The sequence below is a fragment of the Candoia aspera genome, chromosome 5 (genome assembly GCF_035149785.1).
Source record: "Candoia aspera isolate rCanAsp1 chromosome 5, rCanAsp1.hap2, whole genome shotgun sequence".
In the NCBI taxonomy this organism is placed as follows: Eukaryota; Metazoa; Chordata; class Lepidosauria; order Squamata; family Boidae; genus Candoia; species Candoia aspera.
This window is the reverse complement of record NC_086157.1, coordinates 46936543-46959141: the sequence shown is the minus strand read 5'-3', so window position 1 is coordinate 46959141 and position 22599 is coordinate 46936543. Positions and strand designations below refer to the sequence as shown.

Here is a 22599-nt window from a genome sequence, read left to right as displayed (position 1 = left end):
TACTGAGTGTTGTTCATTGCAATCATTTTCAGTGATGATGCATTTATATATGCTCACTATTTCACACTGATAAGTAGGCACCAAACCAAATGAAATAATCTCCAGAAACCACCCCCAAATGTATGTATTTTTTATCTGGCAACCACTAACCAAAATCTTGTTGCATTTTATAAACTGCAACTATGCATGAGAGCAGTTTTTATATTACAGCTCATTTTAAAAAAACATTGCAACAACAGCAGTGCATTCGAAATACATCTAGATTTAAATTAGTGGCTATTTAGACAAAATATGAATGCTTGTTCTCTGCCTCCGTTCCTTTAATTTAGAGCAACAGTTAATTTATATTGACTATCAGACAATCCTGAGAAATATGAATTGTACACCCTGTTTTCCCAGTTGCAAAGTTGTATCATAGCTGTAGGCAAGTTAGCAGCTACACTAAACCCTGTAAGATTTTTCAGCTTTTTCGTATCAGTATGGCCAGTCACATGCCAAATGGTGTTTTACTGGACGATATGGTAATCTCACCTCAGTTTTAAACCTTGTTTCACTACACAGATTTAAGCTCAATCTGCAACACTGATCGAAGTTGCTCCCTTAACAAGATAACAAATCTGCATGTGGGCCTTCGATGACACGGTAACGCATTTACTGGGTAAGAAGAAAAACACTGCATGCAGCCTGAATGATTTTTTTTTGTAAAAAAAAAAAAAAAGGCAAATGTGCAACACAGTTGTGGATTTTTTATAGATAAGCTATTCAATAGCTGCTATGCAGCTTCCTGTACCAGGCAAATTCTGTTCTGTTCTAAGAAAATACAGATATGGTAGAAAAAGTAAGAAAATTTTCACCACAAAACTAATAGTTACCACCACCATTTAAAGTTATACACAAAATATATCTCTTAATACAGTGTTTACATTTTAATCAACAAAATGTGTGGTAGGAATGGAAACCAAACTGACAGTTTTTTCAGGGCCTTTGTTTTCCCCTTTTGTGTCAACATCTGGCTGGATTCCTTCTTGCTCTTTATGAGTAGAAACCTCCAGCTTCTCATGAGAGTTGAGCGTGCATGATTGCAATGCAGGTGCAGCTACATCAACATCTGCTTCTCTTGAAGACACCTGTTCTTTAAGGACTTCCACCTTCTCATTCAACTCATTTCTTTCTGTTTGAAGAGCTCTACACAGCTTTTCCAAACGCTCCAGTTTTATTTGGAAACCTTTGTATTCTTTGTCCTTAACTGTCTTCTGTAATAAACAAGATATCATACAGGACCCAGGTGAATATTACACAATGTATTCAAAATTGTTAGAATAGCAAATACGAAAACTACCCAAACTTCTTATGGTTAGCCTTTTTTACAGCCCAGTTACAGCTTCTCAACCTATATTTAAGTTGACCACAATTCCAGCTCCCTTTTCTTGGTCTAATCAAGTTCTAATTTCCCATATAAAAGTCTCCTTTTCTAATCTAAAAAGTCTATTGCAATCCCTACTCACTAGATTGTTTAATAAATGGGATATATAATTTATTTTGTACAAACAAAAAACACTTTGTGTTTTTCCAGATGACTGAAAACATTCAGATATAAACAGAATACATTTTATGATGAAGTTGGCAACATATTTTTATAGAACATAGCACTAGCAAATTTATCAGTTTAAATACAAGTAAACCCTGTCAATCACATTATATTCTTTGAAATTCTGTTGGTCACTGGGTAACCCTGGGTTTTTAATCTAGTTCACAGTCTACAAAATTGTACAGAAGAAACCACACAGCAGCATTTCAATTTTTAAGAATGGAAACTGATACTCACTTCTTCAGCCATTTGCAGGAGAGCCTTGTTGTTGTTTTCCCATTTTGTACGCCACACTATTATTTCTTTTTCCAGTTTTTTAATCTTTTTGGTCATCTGAAATTAAATTAATTACACTGATCTTTAGCAAATTGCTTGAAATTAACCTTTCAACCTGCTGATTTTGCCACTTCAGTACCTAGGTTGCCCAGTCTCTTGAGATTAAATTCAGACTTAATTTTAAAAAACATAAATTTTATTTATTTCACAAGATTCAAAACAAAATGTATAATCATTTTACAAAGAAAAATAAATGAGTCTGAGAACCCAAATATTTGATTCAATTGTATGATGCAATCAGCAACATGAATGAGAAAATTAACCAAAGACTGAGGTAATCAGGTAAATGATTGCAAGTTATACATAAATGGCAAAAAAACAGAGTAAGTAGATGAATGTGTATACTTTGATAGAGTTTTTTACTAAAGAGGGGAAAGAAAATAAGATGTACAAATTCAGATAGAACGGTAGCAGGTCGAATGTTGTCTGTTGCAAGAAATGAATGTTTATAAAAATAATTAAAAATAGCTGGATATTGTATTCTATTGAAGACTGTGCTTCTGTACAATGTGCTCTATGGAACTGAGAGTTAGGTATGTCAGGAGAGACATTAAAGTAATGCAGGAGAATTAGGTACTTCAGCGTGTGTGATAAAACAAGAAAAGGTAATAGTCTAGAATGAACAGGTGCTGAATGAATGTGGATTTAATAGAAAAATGAATGCCCATCACGTAAGTATTTTGAGGTCATTTGGTCATACAGAGAAAATGCATAAGATCAAATAGGAATGAAATATATGAAGGCAAAGTGAATGGATTGAGAGAATGAATGAAAAAAATCAGGATACGTGGAATGGAGGAGATTTTCAAAAAGAGGTGAGATGTTTAAAACACAAGGCAATGTATGAAGTGGTGTCCACATATGGTGGAAGCAAACATGACTTCCAAGGAGAGAACTGGATACATTTGCCTGTTCAGAAGTGAACTCCGCTGAGTTCAGTGAGGTTTATTTCCATACATAGACAAATTAGAAACATTACAAAACCTTCTTTGGGCAAATAGGTAAGAAAATAGAGTACCTTTTCCATTTCTTGTCTGAATGTTGTGAAAAGTTCATTACTCTTTGCCATAGTTGTCTGGAATTCCTCAAATTTATCCATGTAAAGAGAAAGCTAAAGGTAACAATGTTTAAATCCAATTTAGACACATAATTTAGAATTATTTGCACAATATAGTAGTTACCCACTATAGATGACATAGCATAGAAAATAGCAAAAAAATAGTTTTAAAAGGCTAATTTGGTCTTACATGAAGAATAACTTTGCCCACATTGGTAAAAAGACCTAGTTAGCTTTCAAAATATAAAAGCTGAGGCAAAAGCTCCTCTTAAAACAAAAACAATTTGAATAATTACTGACTGCAGAATAAACACACAAAATAGCAACACAAGCATAGGAAAGTTTTGTGCAACTAGTGGCTTGCTTTCCATGCTATTTCTTCATATTGACTATAGACCATCTACTCTGGGGTAGGGAACCATGGGGAGTGTTGGCCAGAATAAGGGAACAAAGCGAATAAAGGAACAAGAGAAATAAGGGTTAACTTTACAAAACAGATGAAGATATGAATAATATTACAGGGACTTTAGCTGAACAATAAAAGAATGAAGATTAATCCAGTGGACTTTCAAGGAAGGTTTTTATCAAAATGTGTAAGGTAGTTTATGACAGGATTTTTGGACATTCATCTGATAGAGTATTTAAGCAAGAAGAGTTCTAAAAACAGCAGCTTGAACAAAATACAGCTAACTTGTAAAAAATAATTGCCCTGTCATAGCAAGACTAATTGGCATCAGAACTGAAATGCATCACATACTGTTGTCTATTCATGCTTTTTTAAAGAAGTTCTCCTCAATCTGGTTTGTCTATGAAATCAGACAGTATCTTTTTTTTTTAATAATGGAGTTGGCCTATAACAAATTGAATTACCTTGGAGATAAGGTTATCCATATAGTTTTCAGGGCTACAGAAGCAATTTCCTGTTAATGTATCCTCAAACTATAGTCCCAGTGGGTGACTAGTACCTGATGACTATCATTCAGGCTTAGTGCTATGGGAAAGAATTGTCTAATTATTGTATCCCCACCCAGAGAATCCTTTTAGGCTTCCTATCTGATTCAATAATTTCAATTTTTTAGAAACTTCTGAAAGTTCATTTATCAAATTATTCTCTGCAGTAGCTCCCGCCCTGTGGAACACGCTGCCCCAAGAGGTGAGGTTAGCCCCATCACTCCTGGCCTCCCAGAGGAGCCTGAAGACCTGGCTCTGCCGCCGGGCTTGGGGCGGAGAGAGGAGTAGTTCTGCATGGGGATGGCTGGTTTCTTACACCACTCCTCCCATGTATGGACTGTATTCTCTTGACGCTTGGATTTTATTTATTTTTACTCTTATTTTTATGTTTATCTTTTAAGGGTAATTATATATTTATATGTCGTATTTATATTTTATGCTCATTGTTTTAATTGACTACTTTACTGTAAACCACCCAGAGTCCCCCGATGGGAGGAGATGGGCAGGGACAAATTTAATTAACTAACTACTAACTAAATAAGTTACTAATCATAATTTAAACTGGTTACCTGCTGTTTTAATTGGGCTTCTTGCTGCTTCATCTGTTCACATTTGTGTCTGGCTTCAGTAGCTTCTTTTAACAGCTGAAGAGAAAGAAAATATTGTTTTCTCGCTAGAATATCTTAACATCAGGAAAGACTATACATCTGATATGTATATACTTAGGCAAACACGCACCTGTAGTTTTGAAAAGGCAACAGGGCCAACAGATATACAGCTGCATACATAAATTATATCATACACTGTGTTAGTACAAAGTTATCCTGCAACAATGTGCTGTATACAATTTAAGAATCCGTTACTCTACATAGGCTACTGATAGTACTATAAAAATGAGCAGAATTTGCAGCTTGTTCTATTAATAATAATAATAATAATAATAATAAGTCTAAACATGCTACTGTGACAACTTACTAAGGAATTTTTATCTCAAGTCCTTCTCTTAAAAACACTTACAAAGTCCTTCTCCCTCTGATGCTTTTCTTCAGCTTCTTTTATAAGCTGTGTTGTCTGCTGAAGCTTGGCATCCACCAGTTGCTGCTGCAGTTCTTTATGCTTGAAGACTTTATCCATGTGCTAGAGAAAAGCATAGCTGCAATCAAACTAAAAACCAAATTTTTAACGCTGAGTAAGTGTTTCACAAGCTACTTTTCTTTTGTGTGTCTCCTCTTTCAATCATGGTGTCTACTTGAATTAACTAACGTGACCTTCATTACTTATGACGAGCAAGGCTCAACTGGAAAACATGTGGTAAGAGTGATTTGTGTGCTGGGCCAGACTTGAGAAGACATAAGCTAACATCCTCAATAAGCATGGATGCTGACTAGATGACACTGAGCTACCTCTTCACCTAATCTATTCTGTAGATGAAACTCGTTCCCTAAACCTGCTCCAGACCATTGGGGAGATGTTGGATGAAGTATTACTAGAATAATGTACTTACTTCTTCTCGGAGTGCATACTGTTCTACAAGTTTCTTCAGTTTCTCCCCCAGTTCGATATTTTCTTGGCGGAGCTTTGCATTGTGTACGCCATGCTGTTCTAGCTGTGCCTGAATTTCATTTAATGTAATCTGGAAGTGTACTGTTGCTTCTTTGCGTCTTTCCTCCTCTTCACGGGCTTGTTGCATATTTTCTTCCTTTTGCCCAAAGAAATTAAAATCCACTTACAAACATGTTTTTTTAGTTAGATTTTGGCCATCAGTAAGAAAATGCAACCCAATGTCATCTTAATGTCTCAAAATACTAAGAATCATACTGGTTTTCAAACTCTTGAAACACTTCATCTGACAAGTATGCATGAAGACTGATTTGCTTTAAAAATCCGTACATAAAAAGTTCTGATTGTAACTGAGGCATCATTTTAATAAGGCTTCTAAACTACAGATGTGGTAACTATGGACTTGAACTTGGTAAAGAAAGCTGCTTATAAATAACTTCATTTCAAATCAGGATTGCTTCTGATGAAAGCCAGCAGGACTACCTCTGAGAAACTAGAAGGTGTCCATGTCTTGCAGAGCTGGCTCTTGTTATGCAATCAGGGACCATCCTGTTTGATTCTGTACCTAACTTGAAGCCATTGTGTTGAACACTGTGCCCTACAAAAGAAATGTTCATGATATGAACCAGACAAATATGAAAAAAATCTAGTCAATTTAGCTGTGATAGGCCCACACAATAGTACAGTATCAGGTTCTACTTTTATTCAGGTAATAGAAGATCAAATTCAGACTGGTTCTTATTTCAGCAACAGTGAAATAACATGAGCTATTCCAAAGTTGAATTTCCACACAAGGAGTTAAGAACAGAACACCAGTTCCACTGAAATTCTGAAAGTCATAATGATATGAATAGTCCTTGTCTAACACTAAGGCATGGCTGGTTTGAGAGTGGTGTACTGTGTGACAGTTCTCAGTTTTCAAAAGTTTATGGTTATAAGTTATTTCCAAAACGTTTTAAAAGCATTATTTATTTAATTGTACATAGGTTAAAACATTGTCTTTTTTTTTCTTAAAAAAATCTTTTAAATCTCAGTTTAGAATAGTTTTTAACCAATGGAAACACAGCATGTAAACTTAATAAATAAAGCAATTTGGTTAGCTCAGTATACTATATGAAAATAGTCAATGTGATTGATAAATCATGGCTTATCACAAAGTGATGTGTGTATGAGCCATATGCAAAACAAGCCATGGCTTAAATCAACAACCATTTTAATGAGATATAATTTGGGGAGAGGTCAGTGACAGAACTGTAACTCCAAGGAAAGCACTAGAGCACCAGGGAAGGAAACAATTCCTGTAAGAGCGAGCTTACTATATATAATTGTTTTCAAACTTGTAATAACTAGAAAAGAAAAGCAGAGAACTAAGGTATGTCAATATTCATTTCTAAAGTGTGAACTGAAGAGGAAATATTTGTTCATGGGATATGAATATATTGATAGTTTTAATGCTTTTCCTAATTGTCTCATGCTGTAAGTCCAAAGGAAAGCATCTAATTATATAAAATATTCAAATAATAGAATCATGGCATAATTCCTATGGTTACAGTTTGCTAGCAAAGAAACCAGGACCACGAAAGAATGGGCAACTTGGAATAGGCAGCTTTATATCTTTCTTCACCACTCTGACAAGACTCCTGACTACAAGCTGCAGTTATCATATACCCTGAATTGAAAAACAGCACAAGTCTATCTAGGATGGTCATCCATTTAGTGCTTAGTTTTGGGAGAGACACACATGGAGGAGTTAGTGATGAAGGGAACACCTGCCTAGGCAGCTAAATCAACTGGGACAATGGTGGGGTGGTAGATGTTGTAGCCAGATCACCCTCACATCCATTCTTTTCCCCACTTTGTTACAAGTCCACCACATTATACAGCCAGGCTTTTTTTTTTTTTTTTTAAAAGAGAACTATCTGTTTCGGGGTTGCTCATGAGTTACTGTATAAAACTAACCTTCAGAGTTTTATTATGGCGTTGTAGCTCTCGACAAAGAGATTCCAGTTTGCTGCGTGCGAGAATTGCTTTGCTATGTTCACTCTGCAGGTGCACTTTCTCTTTTACAACCTGCGCTTGTTTCTTCTGCAGCATCTTCATTTGTCTCTGAACATTTCGGCTCTCTTCCAGCTAAATGGAAAAAGAGAAGATACAGCATATCTGAATTCAATTATGATTAAAAAGGGTCTTTAACTTCTGGTATTCCAATGAAGATCAATTTGGGATATGACATGTGCATTTGAATTTGTTAGTTTCTCTAACATGCAGTTTTATCTATCTATGGTCTGTAACTTGAAACTGATGCTGAGGAAGAAGTCAATCCATCCCACTAACTCAGCTCTTACTGCACATAGTTTTATTACGGCAACGTTAATAATTACCTGGGGCTTCTTTTCTGTTTTCCCAAATAATAAGCTTTAATTACAGTTTAAAAATATGTCACTTTTCATTTTCACTTTTGTGAAAATGAGTGTCAAGTATATTTTACAAATATTTTAAAGGATCTTCTAGGACTACCAGTGAAAAGCATCAGCTATGCATGCACACATATGTTCAAGCAACCAAAGAAACAGTAGCATTGAGCTACTTTAATGGTTCATGCAAAGCTACTCTTTTGTGCCAATGCACTTTGTGAAGATACCTCTTCAGGAAATAGCACATTTGTCAGAGTTGAGTTCACTTTTTAAATTATGAGGATATTAAAGTAATTCAGCTCCATGCTTAGCTTCCAATCTTAGGCCATATATTGATTGCATACATTGAAAGCTTCTGCAGCTTTTTCCAAAGTCAGAGAATCTCATTCACAGAATGTGTTATGGTGAAAGCTAAGCTACAGCTATGTTTGGAGAAAATATCCAAAGAGCTGGAAGTAATTCCTGGCCTTTTCTGCATTCTGTTTAGATTATATAAAGAACTAAGGGAAATCATTTTTCAAAAGGCCAGGATAGGGTAGGAAAAACACAAACCTTTGTCTGTATTAATTTCTTGACTATTAAGGAAGACACTGATTCCTAAAGATACTTGAGTCTATCTGTTGCATTACATTTTATTAGACAATAAACATTTGGTAAATGCTTTTAGTTTGTTGTTTCCTTCCAAATGACTTTAATTTTGTATTATTTTTAATATTAATTTCTCTGAGTAATCTATATGTACTAGGGAGGCATGACAAATTCAAGCAGATCTGTCCTTTAAGTATATTCTTGACAGAGTTATTTTGCAGCTGCTTATATAAAGTCAAGTTTCCACCAAATTGCACCTGACTTCTAGTGCCCACAGGAACATGACAATATGACAGTAGTTTGCTAATACTTCTTTGATTTCCCAGACTAGTCTATGACCCTGGATTTTCCTGGTGTCATCCCATTAAAGTATTAGCTTAGCTTGTCCAGGATCAGTCAAAGTTGATTAGGCTACCCACATATATATTATAAAATCTGCGACATATTACCAGGTCAGCATATTTCTTGCAGAGTGCTGCTAGCTTTTCTTCTGGAGTAGCAAGTGTGTTTAAAGCTTGCATAAGTAACAACACTTCTTTTCCTATGGACCAAGAAAAATATTACCAAAGCAGTGAGGAGCATCATTGCATTATTAGAATGTTGACAACCAAAAATGTAAAATATGAGGAAATTTAACTCCAAAATCAACATGTTTGGTATAAGACACGGCCTGAGAATGTGCAATAAAACTTCTGAAAATCACAGTACAAATTAGGTACAAATACTGGTTTCCATATAAAAACACCCATTTTACCTACAAAGCATAGAAGTTTAGAGAGGCAGCCAGCAAAGCACCATATATTTAATTAACAAAATTGTATTTAATAAGGTTTGATAAAATATTTCTTGAATTTTAAGACACATAACTATTAAGAGGATGAGAGTTTTAAATATGTAATCAAGACATAAACAATATACTCAATGCTAGAAAACTGTTTCAATGTCAAGAAGTACCTAGAGTTTTCTCTTTGTTTTTCTCATTTTCTGGGTCTTGCTGGCCATCAGGTGGGTCAATACGGGTTTCTTCTCTCCCTGGAGTCTCCTCCCGCAACTCTTGGGTACTATATTCTTTCCCCAACAGCTTTCTGTTTCTGGAAATGTAATCTTCCACCTCCTGTACATCTGCATTTTCTCGGCTGTCACAGTTTGTTTCTGCTTGCTGCAGCATTGTATTCAGCGTAGTACACCTGCTGTTCTCTAACTGTTCCTAGTTGCTAATTCCAAACTCACAAATTTTGATTCTTCCACAGTAATCAACTCGCACTGGGAAGAAAAATATGCTCAAATTATTAAAGGAAAAACATGTTGTTCTAAGTTCCACGAGGCACCTAAAACAAACAGCGCATGTTTACACATGACACAGCACAGCAAGGATGAAAAAGAGCAGATGCTATGGGAACAGCCACGCTCCCTGTTGATCCTAGGGCAATCCCATGTGCTTACTCGGAGACAAGTCTCCTTAACTTCACTGCTTCGTTTAGAATTGTGCCGAAGGGAGAAAACATGATGGGAGCTCCATCCGATAGTGATCAATACCCCCACCCCCGGGCTCTGGAAAGCTCCTTCAAAAAAGACCTGTGAAAAGCAGCTCGGTGGGATAATGAAACCCGTCCCTCTTGCCCAGGTATGGAGGTGGGGAAAGAAGAGACTGAATAGGCAGACTAACGGGAAAGCTGCTACAGCTACCACCTCCACCGACCTCCTCGACCAAGAACCCGAACTGTGAAACCGGAAGCTTCTAAGCAAAGCGGGTTAGAACGATGCCGCAGAAGGAACTTCCTGTCTCTTCTGCTCAAATACCCGGCTGTTGCCGAAACCCCGCCTCACCGGGCGCGCGCGCCTCAAAGGTAGACGCAGGACGTGCACGTGGAAGAGCACGCGCTGCACCGACCACCTATTCCCACCTCTGCGGAGAAAATGAGCGTCTAGCGTCGCAAGAGAAACGCAGGAAACCGAACCGATGGTGTGTTCTTACTCTGATAAACAATTCGGTCCTTGATTGAAAAACCACGAACAAACGTCTGGTCGCTACACCTTGCCCTAAGATCACGAGTAATCTGTTGCTACTTCCTGATCGCTCCTCCTGTGTCACCTACAACGAATAGCTACGGAATTCCGTTGGTTTAAGTTCTAGTCCCGAAAAAGGTGTGCTATAACAAGCTGAAGGTTTTAATTGACTTATGGAATTGGCAGAAATATCAAAACTTTAAGAACTGTTTGTTATTAAATATGAGGAATCGTTAATAACAGTTTAACTGGATACCTCTTGATTTAATAACGTTATTTTGATTTACTAATGAATTTTTCAGATCTATTAACCAGTGAAAAATACTAAATGTGCTCTCTGTCAACTTATAAGACCAAGCAAAACAATGAAAATAGGTTTGTATAAGGTGTATCCATGCTGTAGCAGCTTTACATTTCAATATCCTAACCGAAAAGGGAATAAGAACAAAAAATATGAAAAAAAACCCTGCTAAGTTATTACAATTCAGTTTGTATTAACTTCACAAATCTGTTGATGGCCTTCCCCTCATGCTGCTACTCCCCACATTTCTAATGTTTTATTTTCTAATTTACTTCAGCTGATTTGAACAATAAAATAATGCATTGATTGGATATTCTAACATCATGTTTAGGAATGCAAAATATATACTATTTTAGCCAAATTAAAATAGTAATAAGAATGTAGAAGGATGGTTGCAGGTGAGAAATGCAGTTTGCACAGAACTATTTATTGAACCATGAAATAATGTGTTTTGAACCTGAATAGGCAGAGAATAAATGATTATGAAAAATATAATAAAATATAATAAAACAAGGATTAGATATAGTATCCTATGTCAGTACACTCCATGTACCTCCTAGTTTATAGGATACAGACAATATGTTGGCTGTCAGGACAGTCTTTAGATTAGTAATCCTAGTTTGTATAGAATAGGATAAGCATGCTTCAGATAAAATTGGACTTTGGCTGTATTTGTGGCATACTAGCCAAATTGTCAGTTTAGACTGATAAGGGCTGTGTCCTGATCAATAGCAGGAATAAAGCATGTGGCGTAGGTATAACTTGCCATCTAATTTACTTTTATATTGCTAAAAAGCATGTGAAAGCCTCAGCTGACCAAAATCATGATGGGCAGTGTAGATCAATATTTATGAGCTTATCTTTTGATGATTCTGCTGCATGGAAGATTGTAACCCAGAATGTAAGAGAAGTATATGATAAGGATTATAAATTAATGAATGAAATAAAGAAAAATAGTTATGCTGTACATTTGTGAAAAGAAGATAAATGAAGTAGAGCTAATTAATACATGCATGGAAGTAAAAGTGTAGGTTTAATTATGAAAGGATTAAAATGTGTCAGAAAGTATGAATGGATTCCATTTAGGTTATTTTGAGTGCATGTGAAAGTAAGAATTCGTAGGTGGGTAATAGTTGTATTTTAGGCCCCAGTGAATGGTGAAAATGAAAACAAGGGTGAAGTTGGGAAAAATTGTGCAACATTCTAAAGGAATGGTTAGCATAAAAAGGCAGAAAATGCAGAGCAATTTTGATAGAATGGTTTGAAATGGGTGGAAAAAATATGGGATTCTTTGATGGCACTGGATTTGTGAACGCAAAGCACCAGAACACTTTTTCCCCTGTAAATGTTAACTTTTCTGTGACACAAGCATATCCTTTCATTAAGCCTTGCTTCTCAGAAATTGTTTAATGACTCTTTCCCTGCCCTCAACAATTTAATAGGAAAATGTAGTGATATTTGCATCACTTTTAAAATTACAGCTTTTAATGAAAGCTGTAATTTTTTCCTCCAGACATTTTTCATTTATATGAAAGAAAAGTTGGCTCCAATATGCTCAAAATCATATAAATAAGCCACAGAAGTTTTGGGATTCTGTTCTGTGGAGCTATGAAACAAAACTGGAACTTTTCAGCCTGATGGATCAGCGGTATGTCTGGAGGAAGAAGAATGAAGCATACACTGAAAAGAACACTCTGCCTACAGTTAAGCATGGTGGTGGCTCTGTGATGCCCTGGGGCTGCTTTGCATCCTTTGGCTCTGGAAACCTGCAGTGTGTGGACAGCAAGATGGATTCACTGAAGTATCAGGAAATCCTAGGAGAAAACTTCATGCCATCTGTAAGGAAGCTGAAGCTTGGGTATCACTGGCCCTTCCCACAGGACAATGATCCCAAGCATACCTCAAATTCCACTAAGGCTTGGATGCAGAAAAAATCCTGGAAGATTCTACAGTGGCCATCACAGTCACCTGACTTGAACCCCATAGAAAATCTCTGGTGGGATTTGAAGAAGGCGGTTGCAGCACGCAAACCCAAGAATATTACTGAACTGGAGGCCATTGCTCATGAGGAATGAGCTAAGATTCCTCAGGAACGCTGCCAGAAGCTTGTGTCTGACTATGCATCTAGTTTGCAGCAGGTCATCACAGCAAAAGGGTGCTCTACTAAGTACTGAAGATACTTGCCATGAAGGGGTTGAATAATTTTGAGACTGGAGAAGTCATGATAAGTTGCATTTTCAGTTGAATTTGGGGACTCCACTTGAAGCATTAATTGTGTTGAGCTATTTCAATTGTTTTTTATTTGTTCATTGCAAACAGCTGAAAGTCTGTACATTTTGGCAATCAACCTGATTTGCAATGGGGGTTGAATAATTTCGATTGCAACTGTAATTTCCCTTGAGACAAGATCTGTTCCTGGTAACTTATTGGACACATCCATGTAGTTTCCTCAGCAATTATACAGAAGTTTGCTACTGATTTATTCTAGGATATATTTAGTTCTCAGTCTGGCTTTTTCTCAGGTGGTTTCCCATTCAGGTTTGACTCTACTTAGCTTTTTGAGATCCAATAATATTGGTTAGCTGAGCATTAAAGGTATTATGCATTGGTTAAAATGTCACTTGTATTATTCTAATTGGAAACAACTGCTATTGCTATTTGAATTCGACTAGATATTAAAGAACTGCTCTTATTACTGAATTGTGGCTTTGCTTTTTATTGAGGCAGGCTGTGTAGTGCCCTTGGGATCTTCTTGCCTTCTGATATACATGGCTTTAATTTTTAAAAGATTTTAGGACTCAGTCTGGTGATACCTTATGCATGTGCCTACTTTTTCAGAGGATCTCTTTGGCCACTGCTAGACAAATTAGCTACCCAGCACTACCTAAACCAGCAAAATACCCTGAATGTGTTTCCTGCAGGAAAAGCTGATGGGTAGTTTTTCTATTTGCTATTCTGCACAAAATCACAGAGAGCACTTGCAATCTGCTGACTTGCCTTTCTCATAAAGCGGGGCAAGCCCACTAGCCATTCTAGTGGGAAAGACAGGAACCTCACTGTCATAAATGTTATTTGGCTTGCAAAGGCACCAGCAATAGGTTGACTTCAAATAAACTTGTAAAGATTTAAGTTGCATTCAGTATCCTGAGGTGAATGCAATAAATAATAGTAACTTGCAGTCTTAACAATGCATTACATTAAATGCTCATTTGGAAGAAAGGTCCTAACACTGTTGTTTTTATATTGAAGGAAAAATAGCTCACTCAGTTACAAAAGGCAATAAAATAATAAAACCTTGTGTCTGTTCCTTCAGTTCAGATGGTAGCCATGTCTGCACACATAATAAATCATAAATCAAAGGTTCTCAGATTGTTTTTAAAGCTGCTCCAACTTGCACAGGCAAGAAAATGAGCTAAGGCTAGCAAGATAAGCAAAAAGTGGTGGGCTTGCTTACTTCAAATGTTGAAAGCTTAATAGATGACCAGGATAAATTCTATTTCTCTGTCTTTACGTGGTTATTTGATAGCACAGACTGGGAGCAAACACCACAAGGGAGGATACAGATGAATAAGGATGTGGTAAAGGGTCTTTCAGATAATTTGAATCCCTAGTCTCTGATTAAATACTCCATAGAATACTGAAGAGCTGTTAGAACCTGCATCATTTGTCTCTGGGAGTTCTGGACAATTGGAAAGGTGACAGAAGACTGGAGAAGAGCAAATGTCCCCATATATGGGATCCAAAAGAGGATCCTAATAATTAGTTACCAATGAGCCTAACATCAATATTTGGCAAGAAGACCGAGCAAAAAATAAAGCAGTCCATTTGTAAGCATCTTTGAGACATTGTTGTGGTTGCTAAGAACCAGTGTGACATTGTCAAAAATAGCCCAAACCTTGTCTCCTTCTTTGTCAAGTTAACTATTTTGATAGGCAAGGGAAATACTGTGGATATAATCTGCGTTGATTTCAACAAAGCTTTTGACAAGGTTCCATGGGACATTTTCATTGACAAACTTAAAATATGGTTTGGATGGCATTACAATAAGGTCCCCAGCAGGCTGAATAACCTCACTCATTTAGTCAGCATTAATGGGTCTATATCAAGCCAGAGAGAAGTAACCATTGGGTCCTTCAGGAATGTGTCTTGGGCCCAATAGTATTCAGTATTTTCATTACTGACCCAGATAATGGAATTGATAAACTGCTTAAATTACAGATTATATAGAACTGGAATGTGTGGCCAATACCTTGGAAGAAAAAATGAGATTGCAATCTAACCTGGACAGATTGGAAGACTGGGCTGAGAGGAATAAGAGATCCTTCAACAGGGAAAAGTAGAAGGCATTACATTTAGGGAAGAAAAATAAGGGGGACAGACAAGATGGGGGATTCATGGTGCCTTGCTGTGGGATCACTGCAAATCAAGCTGCAACTGATTTAATATTGAATTTGTACTTCAGACAACTAAAAATGCAGGTAGAACACCCAGCTACATAGTCACACACCTTCCAGAAGAAATACAAGGAAGGTGAGATTTTGCCTGGTAGCCAGGCAAAACATCAGTGGCACCAATGCAAGTTTAAAATCAAGAGTTCAGAGCCAGAGGTCCACAGAGACCAGTTCAGAGTTCCAGCTGTAAGTCACAAAAGGCCACGCTAGAAGTTGGGCAGAAAAACTGCAGAGGTCCAGGTCAGTCCAGGATTCAAACACCAGAAATTTCCACAAACTTAAAGAGTCATAAAGCCAAGAGTCCACAAGTATAGTAGGGGGCAAGGATACTGGAACGCAGGTCCAATGTTGAAGAGTTGATTCCAGCAGAGAACAAAGTCCTGGCCGCTGCTCTTCAGTAGCCTCAGGTACAGGTGTGGCTCACTTAGGGGCACTGTTGTCATTGCTTCCTGAGTAGCTGAGAAGACTGCCTTTGCTCTATTCTCTGAGGCAGATGATGTGTCTTGAGGCTAGACACACTGCCAGGATCTGGCCCTTCACCTGAATCCACTCTCACCTGCTCATCGTCTGCCTGGTCTACATCAGATGTTTTATTGCCTGCCAGTTCTCAAGACTTGAAAACAAGAACAACTTGTTGAATCAGCCTTTGATTCAAAGGAGTAAATCATAATACCTGGCTTGGAAGCACTACACTACAGCAAAACCTATGTGTTGTCATTAATAACAAGCTGAATATGAGCCAGCAGTGTTAGCTGCTAGAAGGACTGAGGGGCAATTCTAGGCTGTATCAGATGAATATATTGTAAAGAGCTTATTCCACTCTACTCTGCACTAGTGAGACCATACTGTGTACCTTACTGTAAACAAAAGGTACCCCATTTCCAGCAGGATGCTAACAGGCTACAACAGGCTCAGAGGACAGCAAGAAAGATATGGGGACACTGAGGACATGCCCTATGAAGACAGATTGAAGGAACTTGGCATGTTTAGTCTGAAGAAAAGATGAGTGAAGAATCCAGCCCTATGTTCAGGCACATAAAAGGATTCCATAGGAAAGATGATCAATTTTCCATTGCCACAGAAACTAGGTCTAGATATAATGGGTATAAGATGCAGATGCCTAGATTTTGGTTAACTAAAAGGAAAAAATTCCTGACACTAAAATATTACAAGACTGGAACAGTATACTTGTGAAGATTGAAACTTCCAGAGATGGAAAACCCACAAAGAAAAAAATAGAGAGCTACTCAAGGATGGTTTGTTTTTTCTGCATATTGCAGAAGGTTGGATTAGATGACCCTTGTGGTCCCTTCTAATTCCACAGCTCTAGGATTCAATAAATGTATATGTTAGCGAAGTTCAGTATATCTCTCTCCCAAAATTTAAATTTCTAGCTTTTTAAAAAGGAAAAGTTAGAGCTGAGTGATAAGAGAAAAGCTAAAGGTGACAAATCTACTGCATTACTGATAAAAGTTTATTTGTTGCCATCCCCAGACCCATTAATTTTATTCACGAGTGATCATGATTTGCGGTTGCAGTATCACAGTGTGAGAATCCTTGCTGTAAACCATGGTAAAACACAACAGCTGTTACTTGTTTATCACTGTTAACAAAACAAGCTCCATAACAGCTTAACATATGGCCTAGTTCACTCATACAGCCTTTTTTAAAAAAAAAATTATCCCACCTTTATTATTTTTATAAATAACTCAAGATGGGGAACATACCTAATACTCCTTCCTCCTCCTGTTTTCCCCACAACAACCACCCTGTGAGGTGGGTTGGGCTGAGTGTGTGACTGGCCCAAGGTCACCCAGCTGTCTTTCATGCCTAGTAAAGGTAAAGGTAAAGGTTTCCCTTGACGTAAAGTCCAGTCGTGTCCGACTCTAGGGGCGGTGCTCATCTCCGTTTCTAAGCCTTAGAGCCGGCATTGTCATAGACACTTCCGGGTCATGTGGCCAGCATGACGACACGGAACGCCGTTACCTTCCCGCCGAAGCGGTACCTATTGATCTACTCACATTTGCATGTTTTCGAACTGCTAGGTTGGCAGGAGCTGGGACGAGCAACGGGAGCTCACCCCGCCGCGCGGTTTCGAACCGCCGACCTTCCGATCGGCAGCTCAGCGGCAGGACTATTGTAGAACTCAGAGTCGCCTGGTTTCTAGCCTGATGCCTTGACCACTAGACCAAACTTTTTTGGTTTGGACTGACTCTTCTCCATGCATGGGATGTTTTTTAAGAGGACAAAAGAGCCCACAGACAGCAAATTGTCTCTCAAAAGAGCAACAGCCACATTAACTTTCTACTTTGCCCTGTACCACTCAGTTAAACTAGATGACCCAGTTAAAGAAAGCAAGTCACAAAGCAGCCCCCTTTCACTCATTTGATCCTTCTGGATATTCTGGTTACAGCCAGTACTTAAGTTCAGTTCACCTAGAGAGAGAGAAGAGTGAAAAAACAGGTGTGTGTGTGTTCCTTCAATGGTCAATTCTCTAGGCCAGGAGGCCGGCTGGGGAATTCTGGGAGTTAAGTCCACACATCTTCAAGTTGCCAAGGTTGAGAAACACTGCTCTAAGGCTGTGCTGCTCAGAGAATGGAAATGAGCAAATAGGCTGATGCCACCACTTCTCATCGCCACTGTGGGCCTAGTTCTATTTGCCACCATGCCCCAAAAAAATGAGTCAGGAAGGAATTGCTGCTGCCTGCACTTACTTGCAGGCTCTCCATCTCCAAAAGCAGCAGAAGGCAAAACAGAAAAACTTGGTAGTGAAGAGATTCCAGGGCATTTCCTACCTGGGGTTCCTCCTCCCTGCCCTTTACTAGCTCTTCTTGTGGGTAGAAGAAAGAAGATTGCTGCTAGAGTTTACTGCTTGGCAGCTTCTTTTTCCTGACCAGCTGGTTTTTCCTTCAAAATAAAAAAGGGCAAGAACAAAACCTTTTCAAATTGGTAAAGATAGGCCCCAAGCAGCCGGTCGTTTCAAGCATCCAAAGCCTCTCCCCCTCCTGTCTTTAATAGGTCACACAGGATTGACTCATCAGCCCTTTGCGGTGCAGCGGAAGCAACCTGGATGTCCCTGGAGGAAATACAGGGACCAAGAGCCAATGCGGTAGAATCGACCACATCTATAAATGGGATGTTCGAGGAAGCGGGACTTACAGCACCGACCCGTCAAAGGGACTCGATTCGACATCCCTCCACCTGTTCTACTTCTCTGCCCCCTCGCTGTTGAAAGCGTGACGAGCAGGTGCACATGGCGCCCAAGAGTCTCCAACCCTCTTTCTCCAGCGGATTCTTCTAGGAGAAGGACGTGGCTGCAATCCATCTCCGCTCCGGCGTTCCCCGCAGGGGATACAAAAACATTGCGGGGAGAGGGGAAAAGTCCTCCCAAAACTGAAACACACCGCCTGGAACTGGAGTCCTCACCAAGCAAAGGGGGAAAGAAACACGAGATATTACCTCTGAGCCGTCCCACACCAACCGCAGGGCCGCTGCCTCCTCCTTTCCTTCAGACGGCTCCGGTGCAGCAGTCTATTCGGCCTCCGCGGCAGCGCTGCCTTAAACACACGCTGGGTCGGCTCTGCGCGCCGCCATAACGTGAAGACAGCATCCAAACAAGTCGTCCCACACCGGAAGTCCTCCATATCTCCCTGGGCTCAGCCAATCACGAAACGCTTTTCTCCGCATCCTGCGTCTGTCTTTACTCCGATGAAAGCATGCTATTGCACGGCCATGGTAGCAGTTTGGAACTACAACTCCCATAGTTCATGCGGAATCCGCATAGGGATCTGCCCGAAGACCACAAATGTGCTTTCGGTTTTCCCTCAACTCGAGATTTACTTTCACTGCTTCACGGGACATGTAGTTTTTTGGCCGTGTTTTCTTCACGGGCGTGCGATGGCGGCGGCGCGCCAATGTTTCCTACAAGGTGCCTTCGGCTTTTAAGGCGCTCTCTCAGAGAAGTGCAGCACAGTAGAGTAGGGTGAGTCTTCTTAAGTTTGGGATGCTTTGTAATTCCGTCCTGGCCCTTAGGAGGCATGTAGCGCAGATTGGTGTGTGAAGCACTTGTTTCCAAAAGATTATTTCAGTCGCCGCACCACGTGAAAGAACTAGTGGACTTTATGAAAGAATTACTCCTGGCCTATTTATTTCGCGGGCAGGGCTGGGACAGGCTGGTAACTACATTATACTATAGCAGTAGAGCTTTTCCCAGCCTGCATCTTTCTTCCACAATATATGTATTAATTTAACTCGGTCTTTCAAGTTAGGTGGAGGCTGGTTGCTATCTTACGTTCCGCCTGGAACGTCCAGAGTCTCTTTCAAGGTGAAAAGGCAATATTTACCCACTATCCTTTGCGTGAACGCGTTTTAATACCGTACGGTGACATAGTTGAAGTACTATACGTCTACAACAAATACGGTCATTGCGCTACGAGTGAGCGTGTAACCGAATGTGTTAGAGAGCATTAAAATACTTAGTAGTATTCCAGTTAAGCTCAGACGTCATATTTTATTATGTATTAATAACTGTGAATGCAAGACGTATACTAGATTGTAGAGGCAACAAGGAGAGTTCATCTAGAGGCAAGTCTGCCATTTTATATTGAAAATAACATCCGCAGCAGTCTGGAAATTTTGTAGGAGTCTACTGCACTCAGCCTCATGTGGCTCAGAGTGGTAGGTGGCAGTATTGCAACCGAAACTCTTCCCTCGACCGGAGTTCGATCCCAGTGGAAGCTGAATTCTCGGGTAGGTAGCTGGCTCAGGTCAACTCAGCCTTCCATCTTTCCGAGGTGGGAAGGCAATGGCAAACCACCCAACTATAGTCTGCCAAGAAAATATCGCAAAAGTGGCCTTTCCCCAAAGGGTCAGACGTGACTCGGTGCTGGCACAGGGGACCTTTCTCCTTTCACCTCAGTACAGTACACCTTGTACAGTACACCTTGTACTCAGTTGTGTACTGTAGCTGTGTGTGCATTACATCCTGAACCACAAACTACTCAGCTACAGTTGAGTGTAGTATGAAGTCCATGTGGTTAGTTTACGGATTAGTGTGTTGTATGAACCCAGAATAATTGGTAACTTGGGTAAATCATGGTTAACTAAGCATCTCATATGAACATAGTTTGCTTCAATATGCAATGCAAGTTATCAGTAAAGAATCTGTAAATCTTAACTAGGTTTATACTTGCTTTTTAAAATTGCACCCAACCAGGCATAGCATTTTAGCTGGCATTATTTGTCTTACTTTGGGGGGTTGGATAGGCAAGATTTTATTTGGCAAGATAGTGGGAAGTAAGATGTATGTAAGAAAATGGAGGTAGAGAAAGTAATGCATAGATTATTTAAAGTGGAGAAGCTGGATATTGATGGATTGAGAAGGTTGTAAGACTGCTTAGAAGGTAAGACTGCATAGATGGAATATGGATGGACTACTGACTGGACTAGAGAGACAGAAGTGCTCCTGGATCTGAATCTGGACTTGGACAGGACTGGTGTTAATGTAAGTAACTACAGGAAAATGAAAGAAGAATGTGTAGGCTGCCACCATCATGCAAAAAGCTCCTGATCTGCTACAGGAGCCTGATCCCAGCTTTGATCCTGTGGAAGTGTTGTTTCTAGAGAGCTCAATAAGAGAGACAACCACAAAGGCAGAGAGCCAAAAGAGGCTGGTGTGGTGGGCTGAATGAGGGAGCAGCTGTTGCAGAGAGGTTCAGTGTCTGGTCAAAAGTGGTCAAGTGAGAAAGGAACTGGAGCAGGTAGTTGAAAAGGGACTTGGACTGCCAAAAATTTATAGATCAGAGTCCTCAGATAGGAACTGTGGAGTTGTGAGAAAGTTTCACAACTCCCTCTGTAATGAGAGAACAGAGGGAATAGGCTTCTCTTCCTACAAACATGTCCTGGTGATAGGATTTTTAGTGAAATTTTAGGGTTTCAGGACAATGGGGATTTGGGTTAGAAATGGTTTGATAAGGTGCTTGTCAGGGATACTTATTATTGGTAGTTGTGAGTAGAGTAAAAAGTATCTTGTGGTACATGTGAAAAGGCTAGGCCTGCAGAAGTACCTTGTACATGGCCAGTGCTAATGAAATATTTGCTTATCGGGGCCCTATGGACATTGGGATAGGGGAGAAAACTGTCCAGTGCAAGATGCTGGGCAAGTTATGGGACTGTGATGGACAAAGAGGCATGTATCAAAGGTTACTAGGTCAGATATTCCAGGTGTTAATGCAAGTCTCTTCTAAGCTACTTGCCTCCCCAGGCTCAAGTGGTCAAATTGTCAAATGCCTTGGTCTCCATTTGCTGCTGGTAAATGTCAGGTCTATACACAACCAAACTGCATCCATCTATTACATGGTAGAGGATAGGTAATTCTGTGCATATTACTTAGACCTGGCTGGGTGATTATGAAGAAGTCCTGACAGAAATCTGTTGCCCAGGTTTCTGGTCATGCAAGAACCATGATGCCAAATCCTGACTGGTGGCCTTTTTCAGGGTACACAGACTCATTTAGGAAAGGATGAACAAGACAAAGCAGCTGCCAGCCATCAGAATCATTTTGCAGGTTTTCTTGCAGAGTCATTCATAATTTCTTAGATTTGGGTACTGGTTGGACAGGAATCTTGATTACAACGTTATTGGATTATCACTATGCAATGCTGCCTTTGAAGTTGAGCCTGAACCTGCAGTTGGTGCAGAATGCAGTGGCTAGGCTTCTAGCTAGGGAAACCACTACAGTATTACAGAAATACACCTATTCTTAGGTTACTGCACTGGCTGCCAGTAGGTTTCTGGGGCCAAATCAAAATGCTGGTTATAAGCTATCAAACCTCTGTAGTGTAGTGCCAGGAACTTTGGGAACTTCCTTACTGAGCATGATTTTGCCTTCTGGTCTAGGCATTTAGAGAATGCCTGTAGAGAATCTTACCCCATGAGGAGGTCCATGGGACTGGGACGTCCCCTTGGGACCTCCAGACTGGACTACTGCAATGTGCTTTAATGGGGCTTCCAACAGTATTGGAAGCTTCAACTGGTGGTTACTGGCACTGGTTATTCAGTGTGACACCACTGCTGTGCAAGCTTCTGGTGTGCTTCTGGGTTCAATTCAAGGTGGTTGTTAGATTTAAAGCCCTTCATGGCTTGGGACTGGTGTATTTATGGGACCATCTCACCCCAATAGTCTCTACCTGATCCAGCAGGAGGGGCATGCTCTGGGCACCATTGGCTGGTAGGGCCTAGGAAGTGTCTTTTCTGCCATGGCACCTGCTCTTTACAGCATCATCCACCCTGAGATTAGGTTGGCCCTGTCCCTGTTAGGCTTTCATAAGGCCTTGAAAACTTTTGTG

General features: G+C 39.6%; 2 protein-coding genes across 4 annotated transcripts in view; one reads left to right on the top strand and one right to left on the bottom strand.

Moving 5' to 3' along the window:
- Nucleotides 1–732: 732 nt before the first annotated feature.
- Nucleotides 733–18879, bottom strand: TXLNG (taxilin gamma). Of its 2 annotated transcripts, none has more exons than XM_063305134.1 (10): nucleotides 18713–18879; nucleotides 9449–9757; nucleotides 8944–9035; nucleotides 7452–7622; nucleotides 5437–5631; nucleotides 4950–5069; nucleotides 4502–4576; nucleotides 2943–3035; nucleotides 1826–1921; nucleotides 733–1253 (listed from the first exon to the last, which is right to left on the bottom strand). In XM_063305134.1, exons 2-10 carry the CDS (start codon nucleotides 9660–9662, stop codon nucleotides 927–929), a joined length of 1383 nt encoding a protein of 460 aa, XP_063161204.1. In that variant the 5' UTR covers nucleotides 9663–9757; nucleotides 18713–18879; the 3' UTR covers nucleotides 733–926. The 2 variants fall into 2 exon arrangements, with proteins under 2 accessions (XP_063161204.1, XP_063161205.1); XM_063305135.1 differs by lacking the exon at nucleotides 18713–18879 and adding an exon at nucleotides 9938–10209.
- A 197-nt stretch (nucleotides 18880–19076) lies between these two features.
- CTPS2 (CTP synthase 2) overlaps nucleotides 19077–22599 on the top strand; it is an 83158-nt gene continuing 79635 nt past the window's right edge. The window contains exon 1 of one of the 2 annotated variants that reach the window (XM_063305133.1): nucleotides 19077–19235. In XM_063305133.1, the coding sequence (XP_063161203.1) occupies nucleotides 19168–19235 (68 nt within the window). In that variant the 5' untranslated portion in view covers nucleotides 19077–19167. The remainder of the gene's footprint in view (nucleotides 19236–22599) is intronic. The other variant, XM_063305131.1, reaches the window with a different exon arrangement.